At 31.6% G+C, this 17215-nt stretch overlaps 2 protein-coding genes across 2 annotated transcripts in view; both read right to left on the minus strand.

Annotated features, from left to right (window-relative positions):
• Positions 1-5169, minus strand: part of HELRODRAFT_91786 (hypothetical protein) — a gene marked incomplete at both ends in the record, with an annotated part of 39774 nt that extends 34605 nt beyond the window's left edge. The window contains 2 exons of the mRNA XM_009013162.1: positions 4778-4853; positions 5042-5169. Of these exons, the coding sequence (XP_009011410.1) occupies positions 4778-4853; positions 5042-5169 (204 nt within the window). The remainder of the gene's footprint in view (positions 1-4777; positions 4854-5041) is intronic.
• Positions 5170-15594: 10425 nt separating this feature from the next.
• On the minus strand, positions 15595-16064 carry HELRODRAFT_183569 (hypothetical protein; the record flags this gene model as incomplete). The annotated part of the gene is made up of 2 exons (XM_009013163.1): positions 15595-15854; positions 15992-16064. The coding sequence occupies 2 exons, from the start codon at positions 16062-16064 to the stop codon at positions 15595-15597; spliced, it is 333 nt and encodes a 110-aa protein (XP_009011411.1).
• Positions 16065-17215: the final 1151 nt, after the last annotated feature.

The following is a 17215-nucleotide window of genomic DNA, read 5'->3' on the forward strand; positions in this document are numbered from 1 at the left end:
TATACTTCATCTGCACCATCTATCATCCACCAAATCATGCATCATATGAAGTCTCCACCATGATTGGTTACATCCATGAATTCTTTAACACTGCATTGGTGAGCGACTCAAAACTCATCATTGAGGGTGACTTCAATCAACTCGACTAGCATTCCATCCTTCAAACAGGTCTACATCCTATATTCTGGGGTCCCACTTACCAAGGTCACAACCTTGACAGAATATATGGAATCAATGTAAACCTGGATATCACTCACACTTATAGGTCACACGTTTCAACACATTATCTTGGGTGGTTGCTGCTCCTCCACCTCAACTAACTAACTCAACATCGAGAAACAACACCACGAAAAAAGCTATCTCATTTTGTCGTTGTCATCCTTCACAAAGTAGCGCTTGCCTTCAACGTCTCAACAACATCGAGTTCAATAATATCTTTGACTTCAGCATCACCACCACCAACAATACTTTACCAGCAATTTTTAATAATAATGCTATTAATTTTGATAATATTATAAATAACAATGATAATAATAGTTCTACTAATAGTAATAATACCAATGATGATGATAATAATAACAACAATATTAACGATAATTCGTTCATAACTAATTCAATTGAGAATTTTCTGCAAACACTGTTACACTGTTTTGATAATTTTTTCAGACTATCACACCATCAAACCTTCCATCAGCCCATTCATCAAATTTCTATTTTGCCAAAAAAATAAATTTATGAGATCTGGATCTATCCTCAAAGCCGCAGCAATCACCAAATACATCAATAAACTAATCATCAACTTCAACTCAAAAACTTTCACTAACAGTAAGCGTGGAAGCAAAGCCATGTGGGGCCAAGTAAACAAGATTAGAGGCTCTGACAAATCATTCAACACGTCAACCTTAGAGCAAATTGATGCCAACACACTCAACACCAAATTTGCTTCCATGTCAACCGACCCGTCCTACAAAACTCCACCAACAAAAGCAACAACAATCAATAGTCGTCACCCCATACTCCGTCCTGCACATGCTAACGAAAGCCTGTCCATCCGTACAGGTCAAGACGGTCTACCAGCATGGTTTTTACAAATTATCGCTCCATTCATCTCTAGCACCTCAAGTTCACTCTACAATCACTGCTTAATGCATTTATTCATCCCATCACAGTAGAAATCCAGCACAATTTATTCAATTCCTAAAACAAAATACCCATCATCAACAATAGATTATCGCCCAATATCTATCACCCCCATACTTTCACGTATTCTAGAAAGATTCATCGTTAGGTCATTCATCTATCCACGTTTCAACCATCCATCCATCAAACCACTGTTACAAGATCGGTTTGCATTTCACCCTACAGGTTCATCTACATCCGCCATCATCTCTCTTACTTCTACAGTAACATCTTTCCTTAAAAATAATAATTATGTTCATCTTATTGCTTTCGACTTTTCTAAAATTTTTGACACTCTTCATCACTTCTCACTTTCAAATAAGTTAGCCTCTCTTCCTCTACCTGACAACATTTACAATATTATAACAAATTTTCTTTTTAATAGGAGTCATTCTACATTTTTTTAGCTTTATCATTCATGCAACTAGTTTTTATTTATTTATCACCTCACTAACTCACTAAGTCATCATCTAGTCTATTAATTTGCCTTTTTAAGCCATTACTTCATTTTATTGTAAATTTATTTCATTTCATTTTCTTTTATTTATTTATTTTAGTATTTATTATTGATTTTATACTATTTTATTTTACTTTTAATGTTTAAACATTTTTCTTTCTCCATTTTTTTATTTATTTATTTACTTACTTGTTTAATTTTATACTACTGCCTTGCATGCTGTAATAGTTCCTGCGTCTGTCAGTTCCTGATTTTTAAAGAATAATAATAAAAAAAATTTTCTATATCTCAATCGGTGTCTAAACTTGTTTGTAGATTGACATGTAGTTGTAGATACGGGCTTAAGTATCAGGTAGGAGTTTCATCGTCTTCTTCGCTACATAATTTCGCTCCTTGTTTTTTGTTCAGTAATTTCTTGTCAAAAAATGTATAAATTATAAACAGTAGTATTCCCTTGTTTAAAATACATTTCGACCAAAGAATGGTACTTTTTCGTGTGGCGAACAATGTCAAAAAGGGTTATGCATTCTAATCGCATTCCATTTACACTTTTATGAGTTCAACAAACTTTAATTTTTGGTTTATTAATGCTTGGAATAACGTTTTAATGAGTTTTAAAATCAGTCGAGCAAATTTCAAATTTTTTCATATATATTCAAAATCATCACTATTATCTTCTTCATCATCACAACCATCTTATCTCCATCATCATTTTCATCATCCTCATCAATATGAAATTATAACAAACATTCAATATTAAATTTGACATCGTCAACTATCTCACCAATTATATACAAATAATCATATATTAGAATGCAGTGTAGTTTTTAATTTTTCTGTACTTTCTGTTGCTATACAGTATCTCTGTGTTATTGTTGAGTATTTCTTTAGTAATTGCTGTTCCATGGTTATAGATTAAGTTATTTTTTATTTAACCAATCAATCAATCAATCAATCAATCAATCAATCAATCAATCAATCAATCAATCAATCAATCAATCAATCAATCAATCAATCAATCAAATATTTTATAAAGCACTATTTTTGCGATGTTCAACAACGCTCCTCAGTGAATTTTGCAAACAGATGAATCTTGAGATCCGCTTTAAACTTCGTGAGTGATGGAGAAATAGTCAGAGAAGGAGGTAAAAAGTTGTAAAGAAAATGGCCAGAAAAAGCAAATGCGAGTTAAGAAGTAGTGAATACAAGAAGACGGTCGTAAACCGGGGCATTTAGGTTCCATTAATATATCTGATAAGTACTTGAGAAATAATTTAGAATGAGATTTAAACATAAATGTGCAAATTTTAAAAATTATTCTATATTTTATAGGTACTCAGTGCAAGACAACAAGGTATGGAGGTATATGAAAAAAAGGGGCACCAGCAAATAGGCAAGCAGCAGAGCTAAAAGCTTTACTTAAAGGATAGAGTGTAGAATCAGAAAGATCATAGTAGAGCAAGTTACAATAATCAATCCTAGATAAAACTAAAAGAGTCAAGAAGAGGCAAAAGTTTTCTTATTTTACGTAGATAAAAGTAAGAACTTCTAGCAACACTATTAATCTGAGAAGAAAAAAACGTGCTAAAATCAATGATAAAGCCTAGACTACGAAACTTGTGAAAAACATCAAGAGTTTTAAAATCAAGTAAGATAATAGAGAAAATAGTAATAGAGCGTTTAGATTTATTAAAAAAATTAATTCAAATTTAGAAGGATTAAGTTTAAGACACATAGGGTCCGACCAAGCAATAATTGAAGAAAGACATAGAAATAGATTATGAAGAACATTATTGAAATTATTGCACCTCTTTGTGTAGGCATAGTTAATTTTTGTGTCAATGTAGTAGTATATATATTCTGAATATATTCTGAATTTCTGAATAACTAAACTGAAAACAAAATTAAATGGAATTATTAAAGATATCCATAAAACTGCCGATGATAATATCCCAGAACTGATTAGTGAATATGAACCAGGCTAACTAATTAAGGCTTATAATTTGTCAAATACCAACTGTTTTTTGCGCCATTTTGTAGAATATGGGGTATTCAGATCTCAACTAAAGTTCAAGAAGATTCAGCCCAGGACTTTTCTCAGAATGTGTGCAGTTACGATCAAGGCACCCCTAGAATCTCAAAAATGGTTGATAATGGCCAAGGAGTGTTTGTAGATGTTTATCTATTTTTTTGTCTATCTGTTTCTAGTGTGCCAACTATGATTACGAGTCATCTTTGTTTTGTTTTTTTTGTTTCACATTCTACTTAATTCTATTCTTAAGTTTTAGTATTTACTTTTTTGACTCATTTGCGATACCTAATATATAGCAAATTTTTTCTTGCTTGCTATATAGGACGGTTGGTCGTTATTTTCTGGTCTGTGTATGTGTATAATTTACGTTTATCATCTCGTTTGGAATATGCCTAACATATTTGATACACACAACTGCACCCAAGGTCTTGCAAATTAGCCATTGTATATAGCATGCCACTTTATTGTATATGCAAACGAATGAAATATATTTACTGTTTTATTTTTTTATTTTGTATATTTTTCATTAATCTCATGCCTAATTACGTATTTTGCTAGAGCAGAAGACTTTTTAAGTTTGGAAAGATTAAAAATTTTTAGCGAATGAATAAATTTTTCAATTGTTATAAAATTAATAGAGAGATTTGACTTAGAATTTGTATTTTGAATAATAATATTAACTTATTAAAATAATTTTGTAAAATTTGGTTAAAATTTACCATAAAATTATACGTTGATCAGTAAAAATTTACCATTCTTGTTAGCTTATCTATTTTTCCATTCATTTATTTATTTTCTGTTTTGTTTGTTGTTTTAATTTTTGTTGCTTTCCTTTTTGACTTTGCATGATTCACTTTTTTATTTAATTTTTTCTGTTCTACAGAAATTTTTTTTTTATAATTTTAACTATTATAATTTTTTTCATTTAACTTTTGTTCATTTTATTACATTTTATTCCATCGATTTTATTTTTTCCACATACTTCATTTTTAACTTAATCTGCTCAACTTTACAATTTTTCTTCATATTCAGTTTCGTTATAACCTAAATTATCTATTGTATAAATTATCTATTGCATAAAAGAATTTTTTTTTAAATTGATTTCTAACCTCAATTTTTTTTCTGACCAAAATACAATAGCGACAGATCATTGCCAGATTTAATGGTCCAAAATCTAAATTGAAACTGAAATTTTATTTAAAAATATTTATTTGGAAAAACATTAATGATAAACAATTACTTAAAATGCTACTAAATTTATTTTATACTCGTCTAAAAATTGTTTATAATTTAAATAACTTTATATTATTATTACATTATGAAGGTTGCACGATGATCTAATGTGATGAAACTAATATATGTTAAAAGCGTACTTCTTGTAAGTGAATTGATCATCCGTGCAAAAATAATGCACCTCCGAGGAACTTTTAAGTTTATCATTTTGAAATGTCAAGAAGTAGAATTTATCTGTATGATGGAGAAATATAAAAAAAACCAACATCAACCGTTTGTCATTATAACTTTATTTTATTAACTTATATAAAAAATTTAAATGTTAAGCAAACATTGAAAAACGTAAGCGGATTGTGAAAATAGATAAATTTTATTTATTCTTATTAAAACCCCGGTAAGTATTTAAAAACACTACATTTTGTGTTTAATAATTGGTCTTTTTTTGCTTTTCAAACTTCTGAAAACACCATGGTCATGTGCATATATAAAGAAATGAAAACAACAATATGAGAGGAGACTAATATATGTAGAGGCGAGTTTACAATAAGGGTCAGCATTGAACCTATTACTGTTTATAGCAATATAGTCGTGGTACCTGATACCGCGAGAACAGCTTTTCGTGGATGATCAGGTTTTATTTGCAAAAAATGAGAGGAAGTTAAAAAAAACTCATTAAATGGAAAAGTGTATTAAAAGTAAAAAAATACTAAAATGTTATGGATAGAGAATAGTCAAGGAAGGATGGAGTGTGGAGCTCTACACTGTGCTCTGTGTGGTAAGGGAACGAAATGTAATTGTTGCGCTCAAGCTGTAATAAGTGGAACAATTATAGTTAAACGAAGATAAGTTCTATGAAATATTAGAAGGTACTCAATGCAAATTCTATTTGCTGAGGGTTTGAAGCAAAAATGACTGTGAAAGAAGGTCAATTTTTCGAAAAGTTGGTCACGTTTTGTTACCTGAGTCCAGGACTAGATTGTACCGGACCCTAGGCAAAATACCAAATTTGGCACTCGTATTTTGATAATAACTTACTGTTGAGATTTTGTCAACTATATTTTATATTATTTTACGTTTTGCCAAAATTAAACAGTCATTCCAATTATTCAGTTTAACAAATTACATACATTTTTTCCAATTTTTTTCACATTGTATTACACTTAGGAATCATACAATACCTTGAACGATGACCTAGAAACATTTGCATCATATAATCATTATTCGTCTGCGACAAAACAGTTGCTACGAAAGTGGCTGTAGCTCCTCAACTCAAATTTTATGTTATGGAAAAAATACCAAAATACGTAAAATTCAACACAATATTTTCGTTTAGTCTTTGACTTATTTAACAAAATTTTCACATTTTTGCTATGAAAACAAATCAACGCAACATGCTTTTAACAGAATATTAGTTTGAAAAACCTATTGATGCAAACTCTTTTATTAATTTGTCGAAATTTTATTGTAAACTATACTGAAGCTAAAATATTTCTCAAAAACTTACAGCTCGTAGAAAACACCGGCCATAAGTAGAGTCAGAGTGTTATATTAAATTAGCTCAAAATATCTTGGCACAGAAATATCTGCTAACTTTTGTTTTTCTTCATATTTACTTAAATAAAAGTAATTAGTGTGTTTGCTTATTGCCACTCATTGCTTTACTATATCATGTCAATGTTCTCTGGATCTGAGAATAGTTCGATAAATGTAAATATTTCATCTTTAAAGTCCTTGAAAAAACAACAAAAAAAATTACTAATTTTCTTATATTTTTAAATTTTGTATTGATTTTACAAATAACACAAATAACTCCCGTTTTTTTGAATGTTAATACCATGTTTGCATTGTTAGTTGTTGCATATCAACAAAACTTTGTATTTTTTGTATGTACATTTTAATGTCTTCCTTTGCTACGCTGGAAATGTTGGCTGTGCTTTTTGGAATTGTCTCAAAAACTGTTTATTAAATTGTATAGTTTATAAACCACAATTTGTGTTACTCCGTAATAGAATGTGGCTACTCTAATTATTTTCTTCTTATTATTATTAATTTATATCGCGTCCTATGCATAGCTTCTGGGGCGCTTGGATAAAAATGACTTTTGACGTTTCCGTAGGCCTGGATAAACATAAAGTTCTTTAATCGTTTCCTAAAAAGTTTGATGATTGGTTATTGACGAATGAAGGCAGGCAAACCATTCCATATGGAAAGAGAGCTGTATGTAAAACATTTGTTGACAATTGATGAATTGATGCAACTGAATATATGAAGACGAGCGAAATTGACGAGTTGATGAACGACGCGATATAAGTTGATGATGGTAGAGATGTAATATTAAGTAGCTTGTACGCGAGGACGGCGAGTTAATATATAATGAGTTGACGTACCGGTAACCAATGTAGTTGAATGAGTGAATCTGTGCTGGAAGATAAATTACTGATATTTAGAACAACTGTTGCAACTCTATTTTGAGCTCTCTGAAGTAAGATTAAAACGTAAGAAGGAAGACTGTAGAGAAGAGAATTACAATAATCTAAACGTGATAGCGTAAACTTTTTCGGATCATATTACATTTGTTGCCAGAGCCTGCAATTATCATATCAAGGAACTACGTCACATCAGACAATTTTTATCAATCGATCTGGCTAAGAACCTGGCAGGTTGTTTAATATTGTCCAGGCTCGACTATTGTAATTCAGTAATGTTTGGCATATCTCAGAAGCATAAAACACGTCTACAGAGGCTGATGAATTGGGCTGCCAGAGTTGTACTGAGCATTGATACACCACCAAATCGTCTAACATTTGCAACATCAAATTGAAACAGATATAGAGCTGCAAGAATAACTGTTGGACGTAGAAAGTATGACCATGTGACACCCATTTTAAGAGACCTACATTGGCTAACAGTGAAAAAAAGAATCAACTATAAGATTTGTATGACTATGTATAAGGCTTTGAACGGGTTGTTACCAGTATATCTAGTAAATAAAATCTTAAAAAAACCAGCTTCTTCAACAGGTGTAAAATTGAGATCAGACTATGGCAACCTACTGGAAGTGACAACTACTCAACTACAAACTGCAACTAGAAATATTGCCGTGTCAGGACCAATTGCCTGGAACAGTCTTCCGCAATCGCTCAGAATGCCTGGACTAAAGCTTGATGATTTTAAGAGGAACTTAAAAACATATTTATTTTGACATAGAAATACTTTATCGATTTGTACTTTATTGACCTTCACTGATTTCATTTATAATAGAGAGCGCTTTCGAGAAATTTCAATTTTATAATGCGCTTAATAAATTGTTGATAATAATAATAATAATATATATATATATATATATATATATATATATATATATATATATATATAAGAACTAGGTTTTCTTTTATGTAAACATCATTGAAGATAAATGCCCATTTTGCATTAATGACTTTTTTTATTAAACACTCAAGACATCTGAATTTATTGAATCCATATTTATTTAAAACAGTATACATGGCGCTAACATCGCTGTTTCGGATAGTTTATCGTCAGAGCCTTTGCAAATGACCCGAAACCACCAGCGTCGCGTCACTTCGAATCTGAGTCGGCGTCCAAACACGATATATCGTTCAACAGCGAAAATGTGACCGCTCGTCAGAGGACCAACGTCGCTGTATCGCTGGTTTTATTCGATAGTGCATTCTAATATCCTCATTAGCTTTGATCTATGTATTTTATTTACATTTCTTTTATTTTATTTTAATTTTTATTGTTCCATAAACCTTCCATATATATTTTATCTTAGTTTATTTTATTGTGTTTATTTCAATATTTTACCTAAATAAATTAAAATTACCTATATATCTTAGCATATCTAACAACTAAATTTTGACAATTCCTTTCATTCTTTCCATACTTGTCCACTGTTCACATTGAACTAATTTATTTTACGTTTTATCAAATTTTATTACATTGATTTTAATTCGTACCTAACTAAATCTCAATATTAATTGATTAATTTATTAGTTTCAATATTTTAATATAAGGTTACTGGTTTTTCGGCAAAATCCTAGGACAGTGCCTACAATGTAATTGAAAACACATTATAAATGCGGGAGATATGTATGAAAAAGAATGAAAAAGAGTGCACATAAACAACGACCAATGAGATAACTAAAAAAGGGAACGCAACAGCTGTAAGTGAACGACCAATGAGATAACTAGAAAAGGGAACGCAACACAGCTGTAACTTAATGAATGAACGAAAATATGGAGTTATCGAAGTGTTAATGTCACGAGTATAAAATATCAATTAATCGATTGCAGGCGGCAATATAGATTAGTATTTATATAAATTAAATTTTTGGACGAAAAGATTGTATACATTTTATTCTCTTTTACCATCTCAAAATTTGTATTTTTTACATTAAATAATATCAAACAAATGTACTAATAAAAATAATTATAAAAAATTGAAATTAAGAAAATAGAAAAATTAAGGTATCATAGTCCCTAGCATATGTTGCATTTCTTTCTAACATGTACAATGATATTTCCAAAAGGCAACTTACCGAATTTTTCTCTCCACATAAATTCAGCTAAATATGTAGCCTTCAAGTCTTTGGATGTCCCATACATATATTTAAATGTACCTACGCTTCAATCTGGCCCACATCGATTCGATATTTTGTGTGTGCACCCGTGACTGGATCAACAAAATTTACACTGTGATTCACTGTGATGTAAGTATAACCCAAGTTGTTCAACTGACTGTACGCACGCCACTCTTCAGAGACTATTGTTGTCCCAGGAGCAATCCATTTTTGAAGGAGAGGGATTAGAGTTTGTAAGTCTCGTGCCTGTACCTCCTCTGCAAAACATATTCTTGTCCCTCGCTGTATTCCTCCAAACACCCATCCATCTTTATATCTGTTGTTTCTTCCCCTATAATATTTTGCCTTCAGAATTTTAGTTTCATCTATTTCTACAATTGTTCCGGGACCCCCAATCTGTACAAAATTATCTATACAACGGTCTATAAAAACGTCCCGGCAAAAATTGTACCAGTCCACGACAATATTTTTATTTACGCCAACCTCCCTTGTCAAATATACGGGCATTTTCCATGCCCAACAATAAAGAATTTGTATCGTTTTTGACATCTCTAATTTACTATTTTTAAAAAATGAATCCTTTCGAATACTTGTCCTCATTTGACAATTTTTTTGGACATCGCCAAATGATTTGGTCAACTTTATTAACTAAATGAATAACCACGTACATTTCTTCCCCGCAGTTTTCGCAAAACATTTCCCGATGCAACAGTCCATTAAAACTTAACCACTGCCTAGTTATTCTACGATTTCTAGTGAGACGATATAGCTTGTTAAAATTTAAACGATTTAATATTATTGCCTGATTCATTTTACAATAAATCGTCTTTTTCAAAAAAGGAACTACGACGCGCGAAAAAAGATGTTTCATTTTGGGCATATTCGAACAGCTATGGCACGCGTAAATCATTAACCACTTCAAAATATTAAAAATTGTTTCTGCGGCATTTTTACTAGATTAATGAAAAAAAATGTTCTAATAACAAATCAGCACTGTCCTAGGATTTTGCCAAAATTTTATTTGTTAATTATTTGGTATTTTCATTATTCCATTTCATTTCATTTCAATTTTTAATTATTTGATGATATAAATGGCCAATAAGATTTTTTTTCCATTATATTATTTTAATAGTTATTGGTGGATTGAAGTTTTACCATGTTTAGACGGCGGAGTCAAGGTTGGATTGATTGAACCGGATCCGATCCGGACGCTTCAAATCTTTTCTCCACGTCTGCAAATATTCAATACCGGCCTTTGCAATAACTATTGCAAGAATTTTGTTGTGGTTGTTTAAATATCTCCTCTATGCAGAGACTGAGCCACAATTTAATAGGACATGTTTGTTTGTATTGCATTACAAAGCAAACATAATGCATTAGTAGATTTACTCCATGTGAAGAGGTTAGCGTTTGTGAGTAGTTGTTGAATAAGGTATTTTTTAACGAACTTATAGAAAACCTCGGACATTTATATAGTTGACTGAACCATCGTATTATCTCGGAGCTAATGATATGCTCTTTTATTGACTTCACAAGAGTGCCTTGGCATTGCAACAACGAGAGATGATTGAAATTTGTTTCATATTGTTGTTGTTGTGGAGCATTTATTGCTGGTTTTATTTCATCATTTTCTGGAATGAGGTTGTCAATCTTTCCGTAGGAGTTATGAGATTCATTCCATAGCAATCTTATTTCCTTGCCGGAGTTTTAATTTTAATAACTTGGCGTGGTATTGTAGCGATTTTATGTTGAGGCCCACAGTTTTATACGTCAGCGAGTTAATTTCAGCGATGCAGCGGTAATTTAGCCGGTTAGCAAAAAGCTAAACTTTGGTGCAAGGTGAAACAAAAAAATTATCTGCGCCTGGGTTGAGTTTTAAGGACATTGCTGTTACGCTCAGAAAGTTTTCCTAAAAATTTAAAAGAATTATTTACAACGCGCGCTTCAAATGCTATAGGTTGTATGGAGGCCGAACCTGGGCTAACAAAAATCGTTCGTTTTATTTAAAAACTTTTTTGTTCAATGGCTTCAATGGGAGATTTATTTCATAGCCATCTTATTTCCTCGCTGGCGTTTTGTTTGAAATACCCATGGAGTTTTAATTTTACCCACGAAGTTTTAATTTTAATAACTCGGCGTGGTGTTTCAGCGATTTTATGTTGAGGCCCACAGTTTTATACGGCAGCGAGATAACTTCAGCGATGCAGCTGCTTATAGGCAGAGACAGCCATTCTCTTACCGCTTCTGTTATAAGTGTGCATTCTATCTAGGTCAGCGACATATCATAGGTACGTAACTCAAATATTATTTGAGAGGGGACAAAACGTCTAAGAATTTTTAGCTTCCATTGAGCTGCCGTGTCCAGTTTTTCAATTTTTTACAGCAAAATTTTGAGTTTATCACACATTTCCTTTTTCTCTGATGTTTTTGCCTTTAAAATCGTACATTATTCCCAAGTATTTAAATTGATCAATTCACATGGGGAATTTTTTCATCGTTTATTGTTAATTGGGGTAGAAATTGTTCATATTTTTCATTGATTTTTCTTATTCCAAATGTACTACATTTGTCTATTCTTAATTTCATACCCGTTCATTTACACCAAGCTTGGTTCAAATTGATCAACTTCTGGGCACCCTCAGAACTGTTAGCAATGATTGCTCAGTCGTCAGTAAATTGAAGCCAACCCCTAAATTTTAATTTGGCTGTAGATCACCTTATATATCTGCACTGCTGGTATTCTTTTGCTTCGAGTATTTTCATCAGAGAATTGAAACAAAGATTAGATAGCAGTGGAGAGCTCGGGTCACCTCGTAGAACCCCTTTTTTATTTGGATAAATGAGGTTAGTTTGTTGCACACCGATACAGTTATCGAGTATTCGGCGTATATTGATCTAATCAGATTGCTGACCTGACTTGGGATGTGGTGATAACTTAAAACTGATCGTGATTAACCTCACCGAATGCAATGCGTAAATCCAATAAGGTAACAATAATTGTTCTCTGATGTTTTTAGCGTCTTTTAGCAGATGAGATAATAATTGCGTGTGTTCAGCTACACCGTCAACTTTGGCATAGAAATCTTTTTGAATGTTTTTACTGATGAGATTATTTAAATCTACATAGATGTTTGTTTACTCTATTGTTTATGAATGTGGAGAAAATTTTATAGAATACTGGTTGAAGTGTTATTGGCCTGAAATTTGCTGGGTCGTTGGCATCATACTTTTTTTAAATCAATGTTGTCAGCCCTTTCCTCCAGAAAGAAGGGACCGCCGACGTTATCCAACATTCAACCAGTAACTGATGAAGGATTGTGCGGAGTATTGGATATTTTTTAAGAACTATTACTGACATCTGGTCCAATGGGCAAGGAGATGCTCTCGACTTCCATTTTCGGATAATTGAAAAGATTTCATTGTACGTGGGGGGATTGGTATAACAGACTATTGAGGGGTTTGATAATGTTTTAATCCAATTTGGTAGGCGATGTTTGTTGTAGCATTGATCCTTTGAAATGTTGTTGAAAAATTGTTTACATTCCTCGACGCTGAATTGGGACAATTTTTCACATGTCGCCCAAAATTTATGTTTCAATTGGTTTGTGATATCGAGTGTTTTTTTCATTTTATTTTGCTTTGTTCAATCAATCAATCAATCAATTAGCTTATAAAGCGCTATTTCCGCGATGTTCAACAGCGCTCCTCAATGAATTTTGAAAACAGATGGGTCTTGAGATCCGCTCTGAACTTCGCAAGTGATGGAGAAATAGTTAGAGAAGTAGGTAGAGAGTTCCAGAGAAAAGGACCAGAAAAAGCAAAAGCAGATTTGGCAAAAGAGTGTTTAACACGAGTTAAGAAAAAGCGAGAAGAAGAAGACGATCGTAAACCGGGGCGTTTAGGTTCAATTAATATATCTGATAAGTACTTAGGAAATAATTTAGATTGAGACTTATACATGAACGTGCCAATTTTAAAAATTATTCTATATTTTATAGGTAGCCAGTGCAAGAGAACAAGATATGGAGATATATGAGAAAAGAAAGGGGCACGAGGAACTAGACGAGCAGCAGAGTTAAAAGCTTTACTTAAAGGATAGAGTATAGAGTCAGGAAGACCATAGTAGAGCGAGTTACAATAATCAATCCTAGATAAGACTAACGAAGTAACAAGAAGGAGAAGAGTAGGATCATCAAGAAAAGGCAAAAGTTTTTTTATTCTACGTAGATGAAAGTAAGAGCTTCTAGCAACACTATTAATCTGAAAAGAGAGAGACATAGTAGAATCAAAGATAAAACCTAGACTACGAAACTTATGAGAGACATCAAGAGTTTTAGAATCAGGTAAGATAATAGGAGGAATAGTAATTGAGTGTTTAGATTTATTAAAACAAATTAATTCAAACTTAGAAGGATTAAGTTTAAGACACATAGAATCAGACCAAGCGATAATCGAAGAAAGACATAGAGATAAATTATGAAGAACACTATTGAGATTAGATGGAGGAAAAGAAGTATAAATATAAGAATCATCAGCATATAGTTGACTAGAGAAAGAAAAGTTATTAATAATACGAGGTAGATCAGAAGTATAGAGTATAAATAGAAGAGGGCCAAGGATAGAACCCTGAGGTACCCCGAAAGTAAGAGTAGAGGAGTTAGAAGTAGAATTATTGAGAACAACAGAAGAAAAACGATTACAGAGATAAGAAGAAAACCAAGATAGACAAGAATCAGTAATATTAAAAGAAAGATGCAGCAGTCTCAAGAGAATAGTATGGTCAACAGTATCAAAAGCTGAAGAAAAGTCAAGAGCAAGAAGAAGAGTAAGATTACTATTGTCACTAGAGAGAAGGATATCATTGTGTATTTTAAGTAAAGAAGTTTCAGTACTGTGAGCAGGTCTGAAACCAGATTGAGATACAGGTAGCAAAGAGTTAAAGTCTAAATAGGATGAGAGTTGATTAAAAACAACTTTTTCTATTATTTTAGAGATGAAAGTAATATTAGTTACAGGTCTTTAATTAGATAAAAAGGTAGGATCTAGGGATGTGTTTTTAAGAATAGGAATAACAATAGAATTCTTATAAGAAGCAGGAAATTTAGAGGTGGAAAGAGATAAATTAACTAATTTGAGAATGATTGGATAAAATATTGAAGAGAATTCTTTAAGTAAATTAGAAGGAAGTGGATCTAGAGAACAGGTTGTAGACGACATAGAATTAATAATTTTAGTTAGTTCTAAAAGATTTATTGGAGTAAATACAGAGAAAGATTCAGTAGTAAGTTTAGTAAAGTTATGAGAAGGAAAATTAGAATTAGATGTTCTTAAAGAAGTAATTTTATTTACAAAAAAGTCATGAAACTGTTGAGCAGAGAAAGATGAGTGAGAAGATTTTTTATGTAGAAGTTTAGATAGAACAGACCACCTATTTTTAGATGTTGAAGCAGATGTTATAGAATTTCTAAGAAAAGTAGAGTGTTTAGAGAATAGTAGATATTTATAATTAATCAATTCAGATTCATAGATAGAATAAAGAGAGTTAGATGGATTTAACCTATAGGCTTTCTCCAGTCTTCTAAGACTTTTCTTGGCTACTACACAAGCATAATCAAACCAAGGAGCCTTACGAGAATAGAGCCTATAAGTAAAAGATTTAAGAGGAATAAGCTTATCAAGAATAGAAGTAATGTAGATATTAAAAGCACAGACAAAATCATCAACATCAGAAAATAAGGTAGTATCAAAAATAGGTTCAGTAAGAGATTGAAGAAAAATATCTTTATTAAGAGAAGACCAGCATCTTTTAGAAATAGACATAGATGAATTTGAAGGAAGAAAATCTAATGAAAAAACAGATTCAATAAGAAGGTGATCAGAGTAAGGAACAGAGCTAGCAGAGATGATGCTATTCTTGATCTTATTTGTTTGCATAGCGTTTTAATTTGAAGGTCGAAGTTGTGGTTGTTGCGGCCTAGCAGCTTTAGTTGTTTCAATTCTTTCTTTAGTTTGTTGATTGGTTTGTCAAATGTTGTTGTTGAATTTGGTTGCCGTTTAATTGTGTCACAGGTTGATGCAAAGTAGTTATATATTCATGACTGAAAACTGGTGGTGAAGTTATCAATGTCGGCGATGTTTTGTAGAGCTGATCTTTGAGAATGGAAGTATGCATTGGCCTCAGACCATTGAATTGATGTTTTTGATAACTTTATCCTCGGAAGTGGAGTTTCTTTCATGACGTATCTGTTGACGAGGTCGATGATGGAGATGCCCGTTGGTGAGGCGAAGATGATGGTTGTGGTATCTTTGCCGTGGCGATATTTGTTGATGATGACGTCGATGGAGTCGCTCGCTGGTGAGGTAGAGGTGATAGTTGTGGTAATTCTGCGGTGGTGGTGGTGTTTCCTGCTGTCAGCATGCTGGAATCCTCATTAGAGTCGTTTGAATAATTTGTCGACTTTTTTATATTTTTGAATGTTTTGCACGAACGTTGGTGCATTCTCAGGTTCTTTCTACTTTTGCACTGTTTACCACAACAACAGGTAATTAGATTATTATCCATTTTAACAGCAGTATTATTATTTGAATTAACAACAAGTAAGTTTGGAAATATTACATTATTGTCAATTTATAAACGTATACTATTGTTAATGTTGCTGCTTAGAATTGATTTTGTAATGCCAGGAGTGGTTACTGAGTTCAACGAAATTTTTAAAACAATATGGGCATTTAGTTGCATTTACTGATAAAATTAGGTTTAAAATTAAAATAAAGATTTAAAATTAGAGTTATTTAGTATTATTTTATTCGCTAAAATTTTCCGCAACTTTTAAACCTATTTTTACTCTGTAAAACAATGTAAAACACGATTATAGTAAATAAAACAGTTAGCTAGCACAAATCTGCCTATTCTCATGTTACGCAATACAATAATAGTAATAATAATAATGATGTAAATCTGGTTCAATTTTTCATATTTCGTACCCTATTTGTATCATCATTTATAACTTATTTAAAACTAGTACTTTTTGTAAAAAAAAAAGGTGCCGATACTCATTTTTGGATGACAACTTTTTTTATTTTTTGCTTGAGACGCCATTTTTTGTTAAAAGCGGACACTTTCTTTTAAAACACTGCCGGTCATATATTTCTTAACTTTTAACCAATTTTTTTTATAATGAAAGAGGTCACAGAAAGCACTGTAGAAAATAATATTTGATAAGTTAAAAAATTATGATAAAAATACGATACGAAATATTGAAAAATTGAACCAGAAACCGATCAAAGCTATAAACAATAAATCGTTTATTATGAACAAACAATAAATTTGTTACATAAAGGGGCATTCCAAAAGAGTAAATCTAAACTAAGCGAAATCCCCAACATTCAAAAAAGTAATCCATAAATTCATAGTTTGATTAAATTAATGTAAATTAAATAATTTTTTTTCTTTCTTTTTTAAAATTTAAAAAAAATCAATTTTTAAAACATATAAAATATGAAAAATCTATAATGTTTAAAACCAATTAATATATGCATACATATAAAAACCAATTAATATAAGCATATATGTAAAATTTATTATGTTTAAAACCAATTAATATATGTATATATACACATATTTACACACCCATACATACACGCAGTGTTATTTCTGACCAACTGTATCTACGACAGTCTAAGCCCTAATTATGTATTAAGTTAAGAGTGTCG

Source organism: Helobdella robusta, assembly GCF_000326865.2.
Source record: "Helobdella robusta unplaced genomic scaffold HELROscaffold_111, whole genome shotgun sequence".
Taxonomy (NCBI): domain Eukaryota; kingdom Metazoa; phylum Annelida; class Clitellata; order Rhynchobdellida; family Glossiphoniidae; genus Helobdella; species Helobdella robusta.